Source organism: Vespa crabro, chromosome 2 (assembly GCF_910589235.1).
Source record: "Vespa crabro chromosome 2, iyVesCrab1.2, whole genome shotgun sequence".
NCBI classification, from domain to species: Eukaryota; Metazoa; Arthropoda; class Insecta; order Hymenoptera; family Vespidae; genus Vespa; species Vespa crabro.
In genome coordinates, this window is record NC_060956.1 from 13,888,033 (window position 1) to 13,911,603 (window position 23,571).

Consider the following 23,571-nt stretch of genomic DNA (forward strand, 5'->3'; position numbering starts at 1 on the left):
GTGAGACCTTCCGCTCGAAATTCCACTGTGCAGTGACGCATAACGCGCGCAACGAGATTTGCATATTTGAAAGTGAGCAAGTAACTTTGCCCGCGGGAAACGTCGCGAGCGAACAAAGATAGTTTACTAGTGCGTGATAAGTCTCCAAGAGAATATCACCAAGTTGAAAGTACGAAATGTATTGGGCTCGTTATAAATGCAATATTATTTCATTGCTTGATCGAGTCCTCGATCGAGAGTTCATATGATTTGCGAGCCGTAGAACGGTATATGATAACAGAATCGACCCAATAGCTTGCTATAAATCTACGTATTATGAATGATCAAGTAAAACAGAGATACTTCCTCGTCGTTAAGAAGATTCGTAGTTATATACGCATGTAATCGTACACGGCATTAGATGACGCCAGTCGTTCTAATCTCCCTTAGATTTAACGCGAGCCACATTACTGCAAAATCCTTAAACCTATTTACGTTTCACGGGTGTTACTGTTGTTGTATTGCATCATATAATGTATGCATGTATATAATGTATTTTGTAATCCCTTACAACTAATATAATTTTTGTAATCTTTTATAGCTATTTTGTGTAATCTCTTACAACTAGATATCTTTCATTGCCGTATAATGCAACAACAATTCATACGGAAAAAGCTCGGCAAGAGTGTAAGTAAACGAATTCAAAACCTTAACGCATTTTTCAAATGTTAATTTATTGAAATCGAATTCGAATCGATATCGAATGCAAGAACATCGAGCTTAGTCCATTTAGGCGAGTGTCGATCCGAAGCAACTCGATCCGATGTAAGACGACGCCAAAACGTGCTTAGACTTTACCCACAATTTTCTTTTCCCCGAGAGGCAAAAGTTGTGATTCCGGCGAATAAACCAGTCAGCGTCTTGGCAGCAGCATAACGGCGCATACCACCGGCTGGCCAGCTTCTAACGAGTACAAGACATCGGGCTCGAGGTAACACGAGAGGGCCACCAGCATCGCGAGAGTCTCTGGTTTCGAATTTGTCTAAAGTAATTAAAACCCTCCGGCCAAGACATTGTCGCACGCTATATTCGCGATACCTTGACGAGGGTGCTTCTGACGTTCTCTTTTCTCTGGAGCGCCATCCTTATTATGTCGATCTTTAAAAAAGAAGTCATCAATCTATATTCACCTAGTACGCAAGAAAATATATGTATATCTTTAATAAGATAAGTTTGCATTACAATTTATCATACTTAACGCGAATTATTACATTTGATAAATACAAAAAAGAATTAAAGTAAAAAATTTTCATCGTAATATCGCAAAGATCGTATAAAGAATATGAGAAAATATAATATGAGATCGATCGTTCGTCTTGTCGATTCCTATACTTGATAGGAAATATCATAGAATTCTTATGATGGAGTTCATTTGACTCGTTAATTTTTCTTTTTTTCTCCTTTTTTTCTTGTTTCTCAAGTTACATGATAAAACGTTATGTAAAACAAAAACAAATAGATCAATTTCGTTATATTCTGAGAATGAATGATAATGTGCAACGAAGAGAAAGTGATAGCGTTCGATCGAAGACTAGAAAGACGAGATGGAAAGTGTTAAAATCTTTTTCTTTTTTTTTTTCCTTTCTTCTTTATTTTTCTTGCCTTTTTTTAAATCCATTAGTTACTCTATCGTGCTTTCTCATCTACTCTGAATGAAACTCGAGGGATAGTTTCTGCTAGCCGGAAGGTAACGAACGTTCACGATTGCGTGACGTCGTCTTCGTACTTATAGGTCGAACACACCAAGAGAAACACCCTACCTCTCGCGAGAGATCCTTTCCCGTCGCTGCTGTCTGGAATTACCGCCGATTAATTAGTTACACGCTAGGTAAGACGATTAGCCAGTGATACATGACGCCATGGCCGACGCGTACCTAAGAATACATTTTATCGGTGAGACTTACGAATCCAACGAGAAAAATTAAAACTCTTTCTTAACTCTATCTTAAGATATATAACTTAAGAAAGCCAAGATTTACAAAGTAAATTTAAAGAAAAGAAGGATCGATGATTTACCAAAGGATAACTATTAACAAACCTACACAAAAATTGATTACGAAGTTGACAATATAGGTTAAACGATATAAAAAAAGAACACAAATCGAGGAATCAAGAAGGATAAAAGTCTTTTAAGAACACCCAAGTGATGTGTGTGTGTATATAAATATAAGCGATGTATCACGTACCACATTGAATCTCACCGTTATGCGACTCGATCGTCTCCAAATCGAGAGAATCATTTTATTCGTACGCGTGACTTCGTATTGACGGGAGTATCATTTTCTTTCTTCTCTTCCTATTGTTAGTCCATCGAACGTACTGAAATACAATGAGCCTCAAGAGGAATTCTATGCTATTGGTAAGCCTCGCGATATCTATTGCGAGGCGTGTTGAAAATAGAATAGAAATCGATGGAAAACGTGATCGGTTTTTCCTTCGATAGGGTGAACGGTTTAACGTTTATTAAAACCTAACCTTTCTGAATTTCTCAATGAAATTTCAAACTCTTGAAAGATAAAGAGAGAGAGAGAGAGAGAGAAGAAAAAAATACCCAGAAAAAAATTTGTATTCTATCGTAGAATTTTAGAATTCCGTTCGAAAGTAAAAAAAATTTTTTCATAAAGAAGGGTCAGTTCGAGGATATCCTGTGATTTCTCTTCTTCTTATATGATAACCGTCCGCCTTAAACCCGAAATGCCGTTCTTGGAATATAAAGAGCGTCGGATAAAAGAAAGCCGCACTATAAACGTCGCCACAGGGTTCGCCGTTAGGGTAAAGTCATCTCCTCATTTGTTTCTTCGATCACGTAGGGACTTAATTGAATTTAGAAGCGACGCTTGGACACGTCCGAGAATTTAACGATCTTACTGCCGCAAATAATCTCGGTAAAGGCCACGACGGGCTTGTAAGCATCCTCAGGAATAACGTTGTTTCATGAACTAACGTACTTTGAGACCTCCGGACCTCCCAGCTTTACTCGTGCAATCTCGATGAACACCGACTTACGTTCACAGACAAGAAAGGAGAATCTATTAGATTTACGATTCTCTTCCTATATTTTTTCTTCGAACGTCCTTCTGTCCGAGAGGCAAGCAAGTAGTAGTCACAGGGTTTTTTCTTTCTTTTTTTTCTTCTTCTTCCTTTTCTTCCTCTTCTTTTTTTTTTATTTACAACCTGTATCTATTTAATGAATTAATAAATCAGCTAAATTAAAATAAGACCGTAAAAACCCTTTAATGTATAATATTCTTTTTTAGAAATTTGTTAAAAAATAATATTATACTTGCTATTCAGTAAATATTTAAAAAAAATAATAATGCGTTAAAAGATTATACATTATTTTATTAAATGTATTTAATCTATTAAGTTTTATACTATTAAACAAGCGATTCCCGATAAGGCCTAAAATTTTGATATATTGAGATGAATCTATCGTTCTCGGATAAGCATTTGAGAATCTATTTTATTGATTTCGAGATAACTCTTTTTTCCTGAGAGTATTAAATAATCAAATAAAATATCGTATAAACAATTTTATCATTTACACACTGTAATTGTCATGGTGGGCAACGACATTTGCCGAACTTTATACGGCTCTTTCAATGATAAAAGAAATTTAAAATTATTTAATTATTCTTAATTCTTATATAATGCATATTTTTACGCGTAATAAAATAATAATTAATCGATAAAATATACAAATATAAGAAACAATACAGTTATACTAATATACAAGAAGAAACTAATATCATGTCCGAGTTATAATTATTCTTGCAATTTTTGGAAACAATATAAGAAAATACAATAGAAAAAACTTTGTCATTTTCTCAATTTCTGATTGCTAAGTTTCGTTTCGATATTTCACTTAGTAATGTTATAAATATGCAACAACATGGACTTAATGGTTGAACAAGTACTCAGTTCTGAACGACACATTTCTAAGTAATAATCCGATCTGTATGAGAATTTCAAAAAAATGTTTCAACAGCGTATCTTGGATCGTGAGAAACAACAATAGACAGTTGGAAAGTACGCGGAGTAGTGCGAGAGCGTGGGCGTTGAAAAAGATCGCGAAGCGGCAACCGCGTGTACTGGACTTCTCTCGCCGTAATGATGACAAATGACCGCGTAAATCACACGACGGTGCGCAAAACGCGCAACGGTCAAACACGAGAGAATAAAAAGAAGAAGAAGAAGAAGAAGAAAAAGAACAAGAAGAAGAAGAGTGCCGTGAGAAGAATAACGATCCTGTTGCCTGTTCTTCATTTATTCGATTCTCCGGTAGACACACGGTATGGTGGTCGACTTTTCGTAACGATTTTAGGTATTATCTTAAAGTAGAATTAATTATATCAGAAAGATGTTAAGTTAAATGACAAACGTGGGAAACTATGAGCATTCACAATTATACTGATTTGATGAACAAACAAACTCTTACGCTTAACGTTTTTCTAATAAATATTGTAAAAAGTAAATACAAACGTGTGTACTTATGTATGTACGTACACGTTTATTGCGGTGTTAATTGAATTCTCTGTAAATAGTCAATTACACTATTGTTCATTTATTATTATGAGAAACCTAGAATTTCTTGATATGAATTTTTGATCATTTATAAGAAGGAAAGATTTCCTTCTACGATGATTAACGGTTTCATGTACGAGTGCAAAATAATTCGATAGTATCTATGGGAATAGACGCTATTATGTAATTATTCTTAGCACGGCCCTCTCACGTGAGTGGCCCCTTCGGCTCTCTCTCTCTCTCTCTCTCTCTCTCTCTCTCTCTTTCCCTTTCTCGTCCACACCGTGGCCGTAGTAAATTCAACATGCGCTATCGTCGCGTCGCGATGCATAACCGCACGAACCATGAACATATTGTCAGTTACGGGTTACATTGTAATCAACAAAGAGTCAACGTTTTTAGCGTTTATTCTCCCGCCTGATCGTTCGTTGTCACCTGTTAGACGAAAAAATATTGTTGTCATAGTTTGAAAACAATTTTTACGATTTCTTTCAACGACGATAAAAAACAAAAAAAACAAAAGAAAAGAAAAAAAAGAAAACAAAATAAACGTATGAAATCCAACTTAATAAAAAATTCCTAAACGAGGAAACACTTAACCTTTTTCTTCTTTTTCTTTTTATTCTCTCTAAACGAATTAGAAAATGGTAGACATGCGACGTAGTCGTCTATAAATTGCTAAAGTCGATGCTAATTTCGAGGCCACCGTGCACGATCGTTCGACGCCTCCGTCGAGAATCGATTAAAATCATTTTTCTCTTTCATCGAACTACGACGATCAGTCAGAGACATTACTGTACTTTGCCTTGTTTCTCAGTTTGCCGTTTCATTCGTTAGTTCGATGAATATTCAACGGCAAAGCGAGTAATTCCGGTCTTCTGAGTGAGAACTCATATATGTATAATACTTACTTACACCAGAAATATCGTTGAGAATTTGCAAAGGCAATGAAAACTTAAAACGAAGGCGTCGATTTAAACGACACTTACATCGATCTCTTGGAACGACCATTGTCATCGACTTTATCCTTCGAAAGCTTTTTCTCGATACAGAAAGATAGATAAAGAGAGAGAGAGTACTAGAAGATTCGAAAAATCTTTTATCTCGATCATTGTGAAAGACCTACGAAGGTAAAGACTTCAGGATTTCGTGGGCGAACGTATCTCGATTATCGAAGGTACACGAATGAAGACGTCACGCGGGATGATGGGCCGACAATGGAGTATAAATTACCAATGGTGGTTTGAATGATGATGATGACGGTGGTAGCGAAAGAACGTTATCGTTTATCACACCGATCTATCCATTCTATATAGGTATATCTACGTAGATATAGTAGACGTAAATGCTTAGATATTCATACGAGTATAGGCTGAGTAACACCTTAGAAGGAACATCATCGTCTCTTCATCCTATTCTGTTTCACCTTCTTCTTCTTCTTCTTCTTTTCTTCTTTGTCGTCGTCGCTATTTTCCTCCTTTTCTTATTCCATCGAGCAGAGCGGAGAGATTCCCTTCGGCGAGAATAGTCATATAGCCGATATCCAGCGAGCTTCGAGCATCACCATGAATTCTTGGAACGCCTACGAAGCGTTTGACCTCTGTGCACGTCGTGCCAGGATCGAGGAGGTCATCGCGGTCCCGATGCTCGACCTTCGTGCCCGACCTTACGAACCTCGCGCGAACGAGGATCGAGCCGGTGAAATCGAAGGAAGGAAGGAATACTCGCAAATCGTTCGCTAACTCCTCGACAAGTAGTTTCACTTTTTTCATACCTTTTCCTTTTCACCATTCTTCGAAATTCGTAAATCTCCAAGTTCGTTCATCTCTTTCTCTTTTTCTTTTTTTCTTTCTTTCTTTTCTTCTTCTTTCTTTTTTAACTTTTTTTCATTTCCCAGTCGATTCCAAGAGGAAAATCGAATAGGTACGCGCGAAGAATCACATAAACATCGACACAAACCGTTATTTGCGATCGTCTCACACTATGATCGGCGTTTAGTGGCTCATAAATACAACAGGCGTAATCGTAAAATCGTAACTGTGTAATTACATACGTTCGCGAGCATTAGCCATCTCTCTCTTTTTCTCTTTCTTTCTCTCTTTCTCTACCTTCCTCCTTCCCTCCTTTTCTCTCTCTCTCTCTCTCTCTCTCTCTCTCTCTCTCTCTCGCTATCTTTCTATATTATTCTTTTTCTCTCTTTGAAGTCGAGAAAGTGAAGGACGACCAAAGCGAAAGCATAATGACGAGAAACTTGACAAAATCGTATCTTATTTTCGCAATTCTTCGTCGTATCATATATATATATATATACATATAAATTTTACGTCGAAATAAATAATATAAGAATTTCGACATTATTTAAAAATGAAATGAATTTTAAAACTAAAGAAATATTTTTATTAAATTCTAGTTTAATATGAGAAAAACGTCGTATAATTTTTTTTAAACTGAGTAATCGATTGAAATATTTATAAGATATATAATAATGACATTTATAGGATATATAAGTATGCATAAAAAAAAAAAGAAAAAAAAAAGAAACAAGTTTTATCTTTCACTAACTTTTCCCCTAAGGAAAGCGCCTGAAATAGCCAGTTTTGTTTAGAGTAGGCTGTCCGCTCTGGAATCTGAATGCCGAAAGTTGTCGTCGATTAAACCAACATCCGCCAACACAAAATCGAACAAATTCTCAAGACAATATGTACAATCTTGATTGTATGGTTAAATATTCGATTCTTATATGAAAATGGAAATGAAAAATTTGGATACCCTTTCTTATCTCTTTAATCTAAATAAATATCTCTGTAATTTCCAATGATATTATTATTTTTATTAAACGTTTCCAAAATATTAAGTACGTAGGCGTTTATGTTTACAACATTTTTGATTAAATTTAGTTATATTTTAATTTGATTATTATATAGTTTGACATAGCGCTTTTGCAATGAATTACAAACGGTCGTGCCTTTCGCACGGCCGGCATCAAGATTGAAAGAAGAAGGCGTGGGCAGCAATATGGCGCCGTCGCCCGGCCGTCCTTCCATCCCACCTGTAAATATAAAACGCGCCATCGTGGTTTAATTAACGAGCATTACGTTAGGTGCCAATTTGCATAATTAAGCGGCCCGCGCTAGCATGGTTTGAAAGCATTCGTCATATTTACAAGGAATCGAGCGATGATCGAACGTCGAAAGATTTTCCGTCAAAGTTTTAAAAAGAATTTGAGGTGAACGAGTTTTATAAGCCGTTTATAAACGTACGTTATTGAATGCGAATGAAATTTAATGTTATAATACGATTTTATTCTAAAATGCATACATCGTAATAACGACAAATTTTCCCTTTAAACATCCGGTTTTGTAAGAGACGAGAAAGCGTGATGGCGATCGGTATGTAACATTTTCAGATGATCGTTTGTCAGACTCCATTCAGTATACAAGGAATCGTAGAAAGTGAAATGTACGATTCACGAGGAGTCGGTTAGATATAAGAAAAGGAAAAGCGAAGAGTCGAATAAATAGAGGTCGAGCCTCTTAAGCGAGTTTCCTACCGGTTACTGCTTTACGCCTTACTCGTTATTGTACCTACGGGGCTACATTCCAGTTAAATCTAAATGCCTCTCTCTGTCACGGTTCACGGTAAACTCCTTGGCAGAAATTCATTTCACTTAATCGTTATTGCGCGAATAATCCTTCTTTTCTTTTTATTTTTTTATTTTCCCCAACAATTTTCAAGTTAGTCTACCCAATCGTATTACTATTTTTTTCTGTCCCTTTTTTTTCATTTCTTTTTTTTTTTTTTTTTTTTTTTAATCGAACGTTTCAGTGAGCCTGTTAAACCGTCTCGATAACCGATCGAAAAATTTCATCTTCGAAGGCGGGGCTGCATCCGTATCGCTTTTGCCACGTCCGTAAATCAAGAGAAGGAGAGAAAAGCAAGAACGAAAATATCGATAATAATCCGAACGAAGGCACGAGGCGAACAAGTAGATAGGCAGAATGATTCTCCGTCTCTCCTTGGTATATAACGCATCTTCGCTTCTTGATAACGAGTAGTCCTTCCCGAGTTAATCAGGCTCAAGCTCCGTGCCTCGCCCTTATCACGTAGCCGGCTCACAATGCTTCGCAACGAGCTCGCAGGCTCCTTGGTAGACCGTGAACGGGTACGTGACGGCGACGTTTAGATACACCACGAGAGATAAGCGAAGAAGAAAACTGGAGCTTCGGGCATAATGGTGGCGGCCACATCGAGTCAGAAATAGAAGCAACCGCAGAAGAGCAAATGTTAAAACTTTTCACGTCGAATTCCACGAAAATCTTTTCGAATTAACCATAAAAATTACACTACGCGTTTCCTTGTTTTTTTCTTTTTGACTTTTTCAAAGTAATCAACGAAAAGGAAAAGATTCAAACTTTTGTCACCGGCATTAACGCGATAAAATGTCGAAATGTCAGTTCAACAAGTTGTTCGTTAGATCTGACCACGTGCTGGGATTCTCCAGGTTGATCAAGGTACACCGGTTCGAAGCCTACTCCTAATTAGGCTACACGTACGACGCTTCGACTACTCGTTCCATTTAGTTACGCATCGTCTGCTGCATTAGCGTAACTCCCTACGGTCTACGGATTTTATATTAGAAGGAAGGCAAATCGCTCGATATACGCAATCTCGTGTTCGAAGCGACGCTAATGCGACGATAACTGCTCTGTGTCCGATTACGCGCGATTTCTATCATTAACGCGACTATGCGTCTTTGTGATTTAATTCCGTTCAAGTTGCCCGTTACGACATACTTTATTAAGGATAAGGAAAAATGGCAGCGTACGAAGTCACAATGTAAATTCTTCTGTCGAACTATCGAAAATGCAAAAAGTAGAAAAAATCGAATAAAGAATGTGCAGAGAGAGAGAGAGAGAGAGAGAGAGAGAGAGAGAGAGAGAGAAATCGCAAACGAAACGTTTGCAATGAAAGATCAATTTGCGATTAGATAGAAATACTAATTGATCTACTTATAGAGAAGGAAGAAGCGAGTGTTGCGCCAACAGCAAGGAAATTAGAAAGGCTCGTCGACTCGTTGCGTTTGCGGAATGTCGTTCGGTTGAAACAAGCTGCTCTTCGTATTCCCATTTTGCTTCGTTTTTATAGGATAAACGAAATAAAAGAAAAAAAAATATAAAAAAAAAAGAAGAAAAGAAGAAAATAGAAGTAACATCGGTGAAAAAAGATTTGATTCGACTCTCGGCATAGTATGTATTAACATTCTACTCGACGAGACTCTCCCTGGAGGTCGATAGCTCGAAGCTCGATAACTCTCGCTCTCGCTTTCGCAAATGTTATTAGATGAACGTTGCGCAACCAAAAGAGCACCGTCCAATATGAAATATCGTCCGCGTTCAATCTCAGACGTGGATACGGCGTGTAATTAGCGTGCAAGACACCGACGTCGTGGCACCCAGAGGGCTTTAACGTACCGTGAACGAGAACACTACATGTTCGAGGTTCACGAGATCCTGGCGCGTCTGGAAAAATACGAATGCCAATTCAGACTCAGGGCACTGACTGAGATTCGTCACGGAGTCACGTTAAATTGGAGCATAATCCTTAAACGAATCACACCACGCCTTATCTGTTTCCCCATATCATTTCTTCTAAGTGGGATAACCATTTTCTTTTTTGTAATCTTATAACTCCTACGTTAATAATAAAATCGCGAAAAATTTTCTAATCTTAGATATTTCCGAGAGGAAAAAGAAACGAAAAAAAGAAAAAAAGTTTCAGGTCGAATTTCATACATCATATAGAGACTATTAACGCTGAGATAAATATTACCTTAAGCTCTTCCGCGATCGAGATCGAGCGAAACCACGTACGTAGGTACATATACACTTTTGCCTGAAGCAAATCGTTACTGTATAGTTATAACCGTTGGAACATTAATGTCGTTCCATAATATTGTGCGTGATCGTCATACGAGATAGATAAACTTAAAACGATTTTACGTCATTACCAAGAACGAAAGAAACAACGAATTTATTTAATGCACTTTGATTCTACAACGTGGAAAGAATCGGCAATGGATCGCACGTGAATCATATTAATCATCTATAAACATCGCCATATTGTTCTGACTGAACTATAAACACACTGATGTATATATCTATATTTTTTTTTATCTTTTGTTTTCTTCTTTTGTTAAATTTATGTTTAAAAAACATTGGATTATAGACCGTCAAATTGTTAATATTAATCCTTCGAATTTCAGTGAAATACTATAAACATTAATAGAAGATCAAAATAAAATTGATCGAAAAATCGTCCATATTTTAAAACGTTATTAAAGTTCGATAGCCTCTGTTACTATAAAAGAGAACGAATGAATCTATCTCGAGCTAATAAAACGGTAAAAGAATGACGTGCGAGGATAAGTCAGTCATTCGTTTATTTGCAAACGTGCACTCTATTGGGAGAGTTAACGGACACAGGTGCGCAAATACACACACATATATCATATAAACGCTTACTTCCGGCTCGATGAAATAATAGAGACGTAATTGCGGACGACTCGCTTCCTGTAATATAATTAACAACATTACTGTAAATCCATTTTACGTCCTTTAAAAACCGAACGACTGATACATTTTGAATCTACTTTTCTCTCAATAGTTTAGCGTTAACGTTACGACGAAGAAAAAAAAGAAGAAGAAAAATAAGAAAAAGTAGAAGAAGAAGAAGAAAAAGAAGAAGAGAAATAAGAAGAAGAAGAAGAAGAAGGAAAAGAAGAAGAGAAATAAAAAGAAGAAGAAGAAAAAGAAAGAGAAATAAGAAGAAGAAGAAGAAGAAAAGAAAGAGAGACGTAATTATACATATACTCGAGACCCTTAATTACAACAACGAGAAAGAAGAGCCTAGAGTGTTACGATCGAGCGAATAGTTAAAGTTAGGAATAAAAACAAACAAACAAAAAAATAAACAAACAAACGAACGAAAAAAAAGAAAAATAAAAAAACAGAGATATTCAAGAAAACATTTATTACCATTTCTTAGAATCGATGTATTGTTGCTTCCGTTGTTACATTTGGCTAAAACTCTTCATTTGCTTTGCCGCTTCGATAAATTACTTCTGAGAGAGAAAGAGAGAGAGAGAGAGAGAGAGAGAAGGGGCCAGGTGGGACGAGAGAGTGGGACTCCAAGAGAAGATTCACCGAGGAGAAAACAGCTGTATGAGATTCGCGAAGAGCCGCACAAATGCATCAATGGCAGGTAGTCGATAAAGAGCACGATTTTCTCTCTCTCTCTTTCTCTCTCTCATTTTCTATGTCTGCCTCGAGCTGCTATGTCCACATTATATACCTAAAAAGCAATCGTAAATTAATTCTTAGAAAGTATCACCCTTTCGTTTACTCCCACCCTCATTCGCGAGTTAATACAAATCTATCTGTTGTTAGATAAGTGTAAGTATAACGGTTATAACTTTTTCTACTTGCCTAATATATATACGTATACGAAGACTTTCTCGATAAAATGTGAATATTTGACGAACGACGAATCATAATATTTCACAACTCTATCTATCTTACGTTCGCTTTATTGGCATTATAAATCTGTCGAATGTTTGAATAATAAGAAGATAAAGAAGAAGAAGAAGAAGAAGAAGTCGATAACAGTTAAGATTGATCCGTGATCTCTCATGACTTTTTTCGCAATCGAATAGATCATGAAAAAGCTTTCAACGTAAAGGGTAAGATCATTGAACGAGATTCTTGAAAGGCGGATGTTGCAACGTCACTTTATTATGTTTCGAGGAAAGCGATTGTCTCACGAGAAGGATCATGGGGTTATCTTTCATCTTCGACCCAATGACGTTCCCCGAGTGTCATACTCTCAGTGTTCGCTCGTGCCAACTCAATTAACACGATGAAGACAACGATAAATCCTTTTCCCTTGGTTTATCTTTTCCCGTTTCGACCCTGTTTATGAACAATTTAGATATATGTACTTATTTACGTATAACATTTATTCGGATTAGAAGGGTGAATGCGAAAACGGTCGGAACGTATTTCACAATATAGTGAAACGGTGGACTTTAAACGTTCTATTATAAGCCATAAAGCCTTTTAATACGAACAAATTCTGACACGTGACGTAATTCCTCGATGTCATTTTTAATGTAAGTACAAATGAATTCCATAAAGATGATATCGATTTTACGAAAAAGCATCTCTTATTTATCTTGAATTGAGAAAGAAAAAGAGAAAGAGAATTCATAACGTGGAGTTTGGTGTCGATGAGACATTGGTAAAAAGAGAGCAATGAGCGTACGAGAGGGAGAGAGAGAGAGAGAGAGAGAGAGAGAGAGAGAGAGAGAGAGAGAGAGAGAGAGAGAAAGAAAAGCGTTTAAATATAGACGTGGAGCATGCTAAGTTTATCTTTATTGAAGTTTATGTCAGTTCACAATGCAGCCATCGTCTACCCTTGTCACTTTACAATGTAATGTGGTCGTGCTGGTAATGTGTGTATGCAGGTCGCATTACGACGACGACCACCGTCAATTTCTTTTCTGTCTATCTTTCTCTTTCTCTTTCTCTTTTTCCCTCTCTCTCTCTCTCTCTCTCTCTCTCTCTCTTTCTCTTTCTCTTTCTCTCAACTTCTATTCTAGGAAGAGAGAAAGGGTCCAAAGATTGATGTAATTAACCAACACGTTGTACATTTGTATGTGCATACCACGTAGTACTCAGACAAGACGTCTGGCTGGTTGACACTCGATCGCTTCGAACGCTTTTCATTTCTTTCCACGTGCTTTATGGACTTGAATGTTTCTCAAAGTCATTCCTATGTATGTATATATATATGAATGTGTATGTGAATGTGTGTAAGTATATAATGTATATATATAGATACATCAGAAAACACTTCAACGTATATGACCATGAACGGTACGATAAACGAGGACCAATGGCATTGTGCTTAAGAAATAGTATATAACAATAAAGTTGCAAGTATATAGATGATTACATATAGTCTATATTAACTATGCGGAACTCGAATAAAGTTATCGATTTGCGTGGATCGTTACCTAGGAAACTTAACGTCTTCTTTATTTAATGATAAGAGAACTTGACCCAGCCATTAGAACGAATGGGACTTTAAAACGAAATGTGAATATCTCTTAGTGTAGTAGAAGTAAATTGAAAAGCTTCGAAAGATAATCCAAGGATATTAGAATGCATTGTCATTATTGCTAAAGGAAAAGTCGAACCTCTTTCGAAAGAGCTTTTATTAGCTTGACTTGCAAAGAGATTCATTCTTATTCTCTCTTTTTTCTTTTTTTTCATATACACAGATGAAGTAAACACGCAAGATATACAGGAACGTATGTAAATGTGGATAATCCGCACGCGATCGCGCGAAATACGGAGCTTGGTGCGTACTAGCACTCTCGAGAGGTCGAACGTTCGAGCGAGAGACCGAGATAAAACCAGAATCGCGTGCGCTCGTTTAAACGGGCGTGCGCGTGCGAGAGAGAGAGCAAGAGCGAGACCGCGTCGGCGTCGCAGCTTTAGCTGCTAACGACGAGAACCGAAGAGGAGAGGAAGGCTTTGTGCAAATATCACCGCTACGCCATCTTCCTCTTTCTCTCACTCTTTCTCTCTCTTTTTCTCTCTCTCTCTCTCTCTCTCTCTCTCTCTCTCTCTCTCTCTCTCTCTCTCTCTCTCTCTCTCCCACTCCCGGATATTATCCGCGGCGACCCTTCTACTTACTTACTTACTTACTTACTTACTTACTTACTTACTTATTTTGCGCGTTAACTTCACCGAATCGCCATTCTTATGCGGTCGCGATTTATTTTACGACTCGTTCGTGAGACGATGCGTAAACAAGAGTTAAGACGCGTAGGAAAATTAGATATGACGAGGGTAAAGATCCTACTAGAGTCTTCTTACTGAGAACTTCATTTGAGAAAGAAAGAGAAGAGAGAACAGAGAAAGAGGGAGAGAGAAAGAGGGAGAGAGAAAGAGAGGCGCCAATTGCCTCGTGACTCTTTCAAATTGTATTCTAGCTAACGAAGAAGAAGGACTGTGTCTCGCTTGTGAGAAAATCTACACAAGAGACAAACTGGATACTTTTTGAAATGAATGAAATTCAACCGCGGGGAATGTTGTTCTACTAGACAACGTAGGATGAAGTTCAAGTACGAGGCGAAGGGAAGTGTAGTACTGGTAAGGAATGTTGAAGGTTCCAATATAACTCTCTATCTAGCAGCGAAGATTTCTTGGTAAAGAGATTAATCGTTGAGGTCGATGAACTATATTAAGATCTCGGTGGCTAGCACGAAGAGTCCTTGACCTTGACCGATCGTTCAAATATTAAAGATGGCAAACGATGGCCGATCTCTACGTTCTTTCAAGCTTTTCTTTCCGAAAGGAAGACGATAAGTGACATCTCGAGTGACGCTTCATTAACACCCGCCTAGAGACTGACATATTACAACCCAGAAGAACGTTGTATCCTCTATCACGTTCTCCTCCTATCTCTTAGCTATACCTTTCCCTTTTTTCTTTCCTTGTTCCTCTTCTTCTTTATATAAGAGCATCATCCAGTCGATGAGTCGACTCGGAGAACGGACGTACACTCAATGGGCCTGATGTCCCGGATAGGAGCCAATGAACCTATCCACCGCAACCCCGCAGGCTCATTATCGCCTTCCAAGCCATGAACATAGATAGAGTGGCACATAGTGATCTCTCATCGGCATTCCCGCTCATGAAATCGATCGAACCTACGATCGTCCTGCGGCTAACTATAGAAAAACATTACTTAGGATATGTTCTCAACGCGGGGGTTGTTGTCGAAGGGTGAGATAACAATGTGGATTCGTTTCCTAGAGTTAAATATCACTATTTTCTAGACTATTTTTAGACATCAGTGGGGGAAGCCTGGCCTGTTATACTCTACAACGTGAAATAAGATATCCAGATGAATCTGTACTTTTATTTTGGACCATTATCGATCGAAAGCACTTGTGCATTAGCAACAAGATGAAAAATATAGACAGGAACTAAAGACCTTAAAATTATGGGGGACTTTAAACGACGTTAGTAACCATGTGAAAAGATTTATTTTTACTCCGGCGATTATTGCAGCATGGTCACTCGGTGCTTCGTTGAAACGAAGGATTAAAATGATAGAACATAGGCACAGTCTTCATCCTGTCATTGAAAATCGCGTTAGCGCAAGTGTATATGCTTCTTGGTAAATCATTTTCTCCTTTTCACGATCAGAACACGAGCGTTGACAAGTTCTATCAGGAACGAGTCTATTAAATCTACCAGAGGAGGGAATATCTTCCGCGACTATTACCATTCCGGCAGATCGTAAGTTATCTTCGTTGACAGTAGGCTTGCATAGAAACGTCTTCGCTAGGGATACCACAAGACTTGTACTTACTCACTTCGATATTCTTTCATTTCTTTCCTTATATCTTCCATCTGTGTTCCTGCTATTGTCAACTCGGGTTCATTGTCGGATGTCAGTGACGTTGTAAACCCGATAAACGGACAAGCTTCTATCTTTGACCACGAGAAATAAGGAATCGAAAGCCGTTAATGAGATCTCAAAGAAACTAAAACCTGACGCAACTACCGATAGCGAAACGTTACGCGTTTTCTCCCTTTTTCGAAAAATAAACAAAGGAAAAGAAATCTAGCTAGAGTAGGTACATATAAGAGAAGTAAGAGAAGATGAAAGAAAATAAAAGGGAAGCTGATGTAAAGTACGGAGGGTGTAACTGGAGGGAAAGAGGTGGATAAACCACGAGTACTAATTAACATTCGAGCTGTAGCATTCAATGCTAGGAAACAAGCGGTTCTCTCTCTCTCTCTCTCTCTCTCTCTCTCTCTCTCTTTATCTTGTTTCTCTCCCTTTTTCTTTCTATTTCTTGATCGCTCTCGCTCTCTACCAACTTGTGCGACTACGTCATGAAAACCATCAAAGATTAGTTAACACTATTGTGATTATTTTATGCAAAATAAAATATGATCGTAAAATGTTGCAAAATATCATCATCTGATGCATAATTATCACGTATAATAAGCCACCAATACGCGAGGATTTTAATTGTTTTAGACTTACATAATAAAGATTTTCTATCTAACGATAATAATTATATATTTTGTCTTTAGCATATTAAGAGAATATTATATATGTCACACTATCTTCTGTTCGGCAAATTATTTTATCGAGTTTATAAATATCATAACTCATACTTTATAAACGTTTACACTTTACATATAAATAGCAATAATAATGGAAGGTCACATAAAAATACTCCAACATTCAATATTATAATGACCAACACGAGTTATGCATTTTTATACGGATCTCTTGTCAACAAGTTTTTATATACTTTATTAATCACGTTATTAATGCATCGGATTATCATTTACGCTCTGCATAAATTCAATAATAAACAGTCAATTATATAGAAACGGTAGATTTATAATGACTGCGACACGATCCTTCGAGAAGTGAAACATCGAATTATATTGAGTTTCGATCAAACGACATGATGACTTCGGTTTAACATTACATTACTTGTTTTTCATTGCATTGCGCCTAGTTGCATTTCATGACATGTAATCTTACGGACTCAGGGAAGATGCAATAATACGATTCAATGTATGTAGGTACTTTATTTCTACGCCGAAGGTCAGGAAGCTCTGCTACAACACATCGACACCCTACGACCTTCGAGAATCTAAGAGAGAAGATATTCGAATCTCGAATAGGTAACAACGATGCGCCGAGGCCAGGTCGGCTGATATAAGAGTGTCTCCGTTGAAAATTTGCATCGCATTCCTGTAAAGCTTTTGCAGGTACCGATCGTACTACTCGACGTAGTAAGTGTGGATCTTCGTGTGGATCTCGCTTCTGCACCTGGTCCAGACAGCAACGTGCAACCGTTCTCGATGAATGCAAAGAAGAGAGACGAAACAGAGGAATACAAATAGAAAAGGAAGATGTAGACGAAGTTTCTCTTTCTCTCTCTCTCTTTCTCTCTCTTCGTCTGTTTATCTGTCTATTTTTTTCTTTCTCACGATCCCCTTTTACTTTCGAACCCTCTGCCGATTTATTCGTACTTTTAGTTGTAAAGCTTTTGTTGGAATAGAATTCGAACCGGCCCCTTGAATGCTAAATCAAGATGACTGCTTTACGTAATGGTCTTAATTAAGAAAAATCAACGGACATATCCGTTTTCAACATGCCGATACTAGACGAAGTTAAAACGTTCATTATATTCTCGTTAGGCGTTCGTTACGATAACAAATAATCGAACATAATATTTCAAATCTAACGTCAAAGAATTCTATGATCTTTCAAAGGTTTTATCGATACGGCTCACTGTATGCGTCATTTATTTTGTACTCCGTAATAACAAATTTAATTGGCATTTCGAGCGAATAGTAGCTAACTCGAAATCCAATCGAAATCCAATTGTAAACGATCGATAATGTAATATCGAACGTCCATCCTCCGATCCAATTTTATATAGTACGGTTTCGACTAGGATAAATTGCTCCTGTCATTATACACTCAAAGGACGCATGTCAGAACGTAAATGTAATTAGAATGTAATGGAGAGTCGGTACTTTATAGATTGGTTACTCTGGATAAATATCGGAAAGTACGTTTTATCGATTGGATATTGCGCAAATTCTAATTTCTATAGGACGTTAAATATATACGATTATTCATGATCAACATCATAGAAAACTTTTACGATTTCAACGAAAATGAAACTTGTCAATTTCAACGAGTACGTTATTTAATTAAACCGAGACGTTGACGCATGGCTATTCTCGATGGATAGTATACCCTTGCACAAACCATTGAAATAAATATCGTTATATATTCAACGTATACGGTCCTAATTAATTACATTTTTATCACGATATAACGTGGAAGCGAAAGCATGCGAAAGAACGACGCGCAATTAAAATCTGTTTTATTCGCCCGTGTATCTGCTATTAGTCTCATGATTATCGAGAGTCTCGATCGAGAACATCGCCGTTAATTCTCGAGGACGTATCCTAATAAAATAACCAAATGCACCGTGTTCGATGAGTAAAAGTATCTACTACGAAAATATAATACCGCCAGGAGACGAAGAAGAAAAAAGAAGAAAAAGAAAAAAGGTGTATACTAAGTTTACAACATGAAATACCTTGGAGCTAAATGAATTTGCGAGAAAGGAAGAATCAGCTTAACGAGGATCTATCTATCGATCGCCGTGCTTGAAGGCGCATCGTGCGACTTTGATTCTGGCATACGGTTCCTGTACCACCTTTTTACTTTGAACGGATAAGTTAATCGATCATAATTAGACGGAGCGACGCTTAAAATTGTATACGAAGAATACACGTCGATCAAGTTCTTTTAATCGCCACGATCGAATTTATCTAAGATTCTATCAAGTGCCTTGTGAAAAATTTGTCACAAAATAAACAAAGAAATAGATTGTTCGACGAATTTATTCTTTCCAAGAACGATCCAAGAATTTTGTTATCTTTACATTATTGCAATAGTAATACCTGTATCAATCGAAAATATATATATTTTTATACGTGTATATATATAAGTAATGCAAATTTCGAACGAACGGGTATACTTAAAATTTTTTTATATCAAATCAAATTTTTATAGAAATCCTCAACGTCATATCAAAAAGAAAACCTTTGAGAATAATTCGACTCTCTCACAGTAGATTAAATTAATTGAAACCTCGATCGATCTAAATTTCTAAATGTCCTTGTGATTGAAGTTTGTTTTGATGGACAAAAATCTCTCTCTCTCTCTCTCTCTCTCTCTCTCTCTCTCTCTCTGAGAATTTGAATGAACTTTGATTAGTATTAAAATAAAACTTACTGTTCCTTTAGATATATTTATCTAAGTAGGTATTAATGTCAAATATACGTCACGATAAAAAAAATATATATAAATATTCGCAAACGGATATTATCTCAAATGAATATAAGATCAAAGTTACAATTAGCACGAGGAGAATATTGCTGGTGTGCGTGCCCGTTGGCACATTCCAGAAACGTACCCTTGAGACTTTGTTCCTTCTACTCTTTGCATCGTTAACAAACTTGCAAATGGTTAACATATAGCGAGTTACAGAAATCAAGTGGATGATGCCGTTTAGCCGGACGATCCAGCGATCGTTATTTAACGATCGACGCATCGTTTGCATGGTTCGTAAAAGAAAAAGTATTTAGGAAATACGACCCTGTCTCCAATCTGCATAGGAATCGAACTCGAAGAACGAAAATATCGTCAGAGTAGTCATCGCTTCCTGAGAGAGTAAACTCGACGTAATCGAGCGTCTACGACACGACGGGAACCTCGATGATTATAATGGAATGCATAGAGAAATCAATAATTCATAACGCTCATAGGTAGCAAGGAGCCTTGGGCGTTCTGCGAATTCTTCGAGTAAAATTACCTACGGCAATAAAAAATTCTTTCTTTTCCTTCGACTATTTCTCTTTCTCTCTTTCTCTTTCCTTTTCTTTTTCTTCGATCCTTCCATCTTTTTCTATCTGAACTATACGTCACAATCGTCATTACGGATGTTATAAATCGTACGAGTCAGATATATCCAGTTTATTAATCTCAATAGATTATGGACAATATAAACTTCATTACCAAGTTAACGGGTATTTTATAACACTTTGATAAAAGGAAAAAACATGATTTTATAAATTACGGTAATACCAGCATCACCGATGTTATTGATTGATTTTTCTTCTCCATAATAACGAATGATAATTATTTCCCTCTCTCTTCCTATCTAGAGAGAGAGAGAGAGAGAGAGAGAGAGAGAGAGAGAGAGAGAGAGAGAAAGAACGTCGATTGTTTCTCGTTCAATCGTAGTAAGTACTCAACGGAACTCCCGTTCCGCGATATATTGTCAACATGTACATGTTAGTCCAAATTCACGTGGAATATCCGGATGCGTGCGTTGAATAAAAATATTCGGAGATAAAAAGGATGTCTTCCAAGACGGAACGTTTATTCTTCGAAAGCCTTCAGCATAAGGTGAAAAGGATTTACTCTTTTGTGTTTATAACATAACCTTCGCATTCACTTTTCGTCGTTGACCCCGACCGTTACTAACGACCTTAACATCTATCACGCGTAAAATAATCACTTTCTAAACGATCGACCATACCATTCTTCTTCTTCTTCTTTATCGAATCCGCAATACTTTTACTCGAGAGACGATCGCACCAGAGACAATGAATCAAAGTCAAAGTTTCAAGGTTAATACAGGAGTTTATTTTTAGGCTCTCGAATGTCTGGATACGTTTCCAAGTAAAGTAGTCGAGTTAAATGAAATCATTGAAGAATATATGCCGGAATCAGCGAAGAATAACGTCAACGTAAACACTAACGTAATTTATCCTCGAACGAGATCAGTATCAACGTTATCAAGTATAAGAGATTGTAAGCCGATAATTATCGATTTCGATGGTAATCATTGAACAAATATTAATTGCATTTCTCGAAATAATTTCTTAATTACAGTTGCAACTTATTATTCTCTATCGATGTGCGATCGTAATCGCACGAAACGTAGAATTTATAAAAGAAAATATCATAGAATATACGGTGGTAATAACGCGACGATACGTCGATATCCTGGTGCCCTTGGCCAACTATTGGCATTTATCATAAGTCGACTAGCTTCCTATACAAAAAAAATCGTATTCACGCCGTCCTATTTCGTAATCGACAATATCATTCCAATGTTTTTCCAAAAGTAAGATCCATATTAATAATATTAACGATTAAATATTATTTAATGATTAATTTTTACCAAGATCAGAGTTACAAAACGCACAATGTGGTACATCCTCCAACTGGAGCTCCTCCGTTTTAGAGTATACGTCTAGCATCAAACATGTTGACACAATCGTTGATACTTTTATCGGCATCATGCGACCAGCCGCTGTTCAATTAATTGCAGATATCACGATAGTAAGAAACGTCATCGAATCAAATTTAATCGATACGTTTTACATAGTGAACTCATAAGGGGTCTGATCTTATGTAGCTTAAACGTTGGCTGCAGGCCCTTGTCCTAATCAAAAATTCGCTCGAATCGATCGAATTGACGAATGCGACTCGTACCACCGAAACCATCGATTGCTGGGCTTACGAGCTCTACTTTCATCTCAAAAATCTTCAAGTGAGTATGCGCGACAATCAAATGAGGGAGGAAAAGAAAGTGATCTATACAACTGTTCGTAATTTCTTCTTTTGAGAGTAAACTTTAATGATTGTTCTTATTCAAGGCAACTCCAAAGGATTCGATGGATCGTAACAGTATGACACACTTAAATCTGTGGCATCGCATGGTCCAACTTCGTAATAATTATATTATCCTCTACGAAACATTGAATAACAATCAAAACATCTTGAATCTCGCGTCTATGGAAGTTTCTTGATTATCGTTTATTATCTACATATTTGTCTACATAAAATACGTTTAATATAAATTTATCAAATTCTTGCATGATTCATAGAGAAAGAAAACAAAAAACAAAAAAGAAACAAAAAACAAAAAGAAGAAGAAAAAAACTATCAAACTTTCTGATTCCTTAATAGAAGATGACTTCGAAACGAGATATGGAAAGAAGGTATGCAAATAGAAGGTTCGTGGCCATGCCTCTCGCCCTTTCGCTTCGACACGAAGCGATCTGACATGACTCGCCATTGTCGTTAACATTTAAACGCCGTGCCTAGGAAGGGAACGTACGCTTCACGTCGTGAATTTTTATTTAGACGATATTGCACCACCCGAACGACTTGCAGTCACCACTCTTTCTCTCTCTCTCTTTCTTTCTCTGTCTTTCTGTCTCTCTCTTTCTTTCTCTCTCACTTTCTCTCTTTGTTTCTCGTTCGCGGCGCGAGTTATGGTGCAACTTACTTAACTCAGAGAAAACATCGGGTAATCTCAAGAGTTAGCTATCATCGCCGCTCTTTCAATTGGTCTGATCCTTAAGTAACGCATCCAAAGTACAAGAACAAACGTAATTATCCTTCTAATTCTCTTTGCTCTTATCTAAAGATGCATGCGGCTAAACTTCGTTCAACTACTTTTCTCCATCCCTCCATTAAATAATTTTTTAATAACGCACAATCGCACCACGAACATTAACGGACGGATTTATCATGTTCGTAATATTACCTGTCGTTTAGGATAAAGACATCATTTAGCTTCTGTCATGTTACAATGCGTAATATACTCGATGGGCTATGATAAATGATTACGTTACCCTACCCAGCTAATGAAAGAGAACGTGTACCGCCTTCTCGAGCCTCTTATAACAATAATATCTTCTACTATTTATGTTCTATCATCTTAAAATTTTTTTATTTCTATTAAAAGGAAATGTTTTTTTTAAGATACACGATCGCGTCTTCGTAACAACAACAACAACAACAAAGATCCAGTCATTGAATCGACTTTTTTCAACAGTTTAATCTGTCATCGAAGTCTGACCATTAAAAGAATAAAAAGGTCATCGTGTGTCCAACGAGTTGACCTTTCTAATGTCATTGCTCTTTCTTTATCTCAGTATAGTTCGTAAGTAAACTACGATCGAGGAACGGATATGTACAGACACGGTAGCGTTGTTAATCATCTGCCTACGATGCGTTTATTTCAGTTTCACGAAGTTATACGCGAAGAAATCGTCGCCGATGATTCATTCGATTTTAGCGAGAGAGGTACTCGCCGTATATGGGCAAGGTCGATATCCTATTAATATCTCTTTCTCTCTCTCTCTCTTTCTCTCTCTTTTTCTCTCTTTCTCTCTCTCGATCCTTTTTTCTTTCTACCTTTAAACCACGAAGATAGAAATATTAACGTAGTGTCGATATAATAAATTTCCGTGCAACGAGAAAACGGCGCTTTAAAGTTTTCTTCGTCGATTCAAGAAA

The 23,571-nt window shown here is 37.1% G+C and overlaps 1 protein-coding gene across 1 annotated transcript; it reads left to right on the forward strand.

Annotated features, from left to right (window-relative positions):
* The first annotated feature begins 20,613 nt into the window (after window positions 1–20,613).
* On the forward strand, window positions 20,614–22,073 carry LOC124422199. Its single transcript, XM_046958323.1, has 6 exons — window positions 20,614–20,661; window positions 20,910–21,096; window positions 21,151–21,385; window positions 21,447–21,603; window positions 21,680–21,868; window positions 21,933–22,073. The coding sequence occupies exons 1-6, from the start codon at window positions 20,614–20,616 to the stop codon at window positions 22,071–22,073; spliced, it is 957 nt and encodes a 318-aa protein (XP_046814279.1).
* Window positions 22,074–23,571: the final 1,498 nt, after the last annotated feature.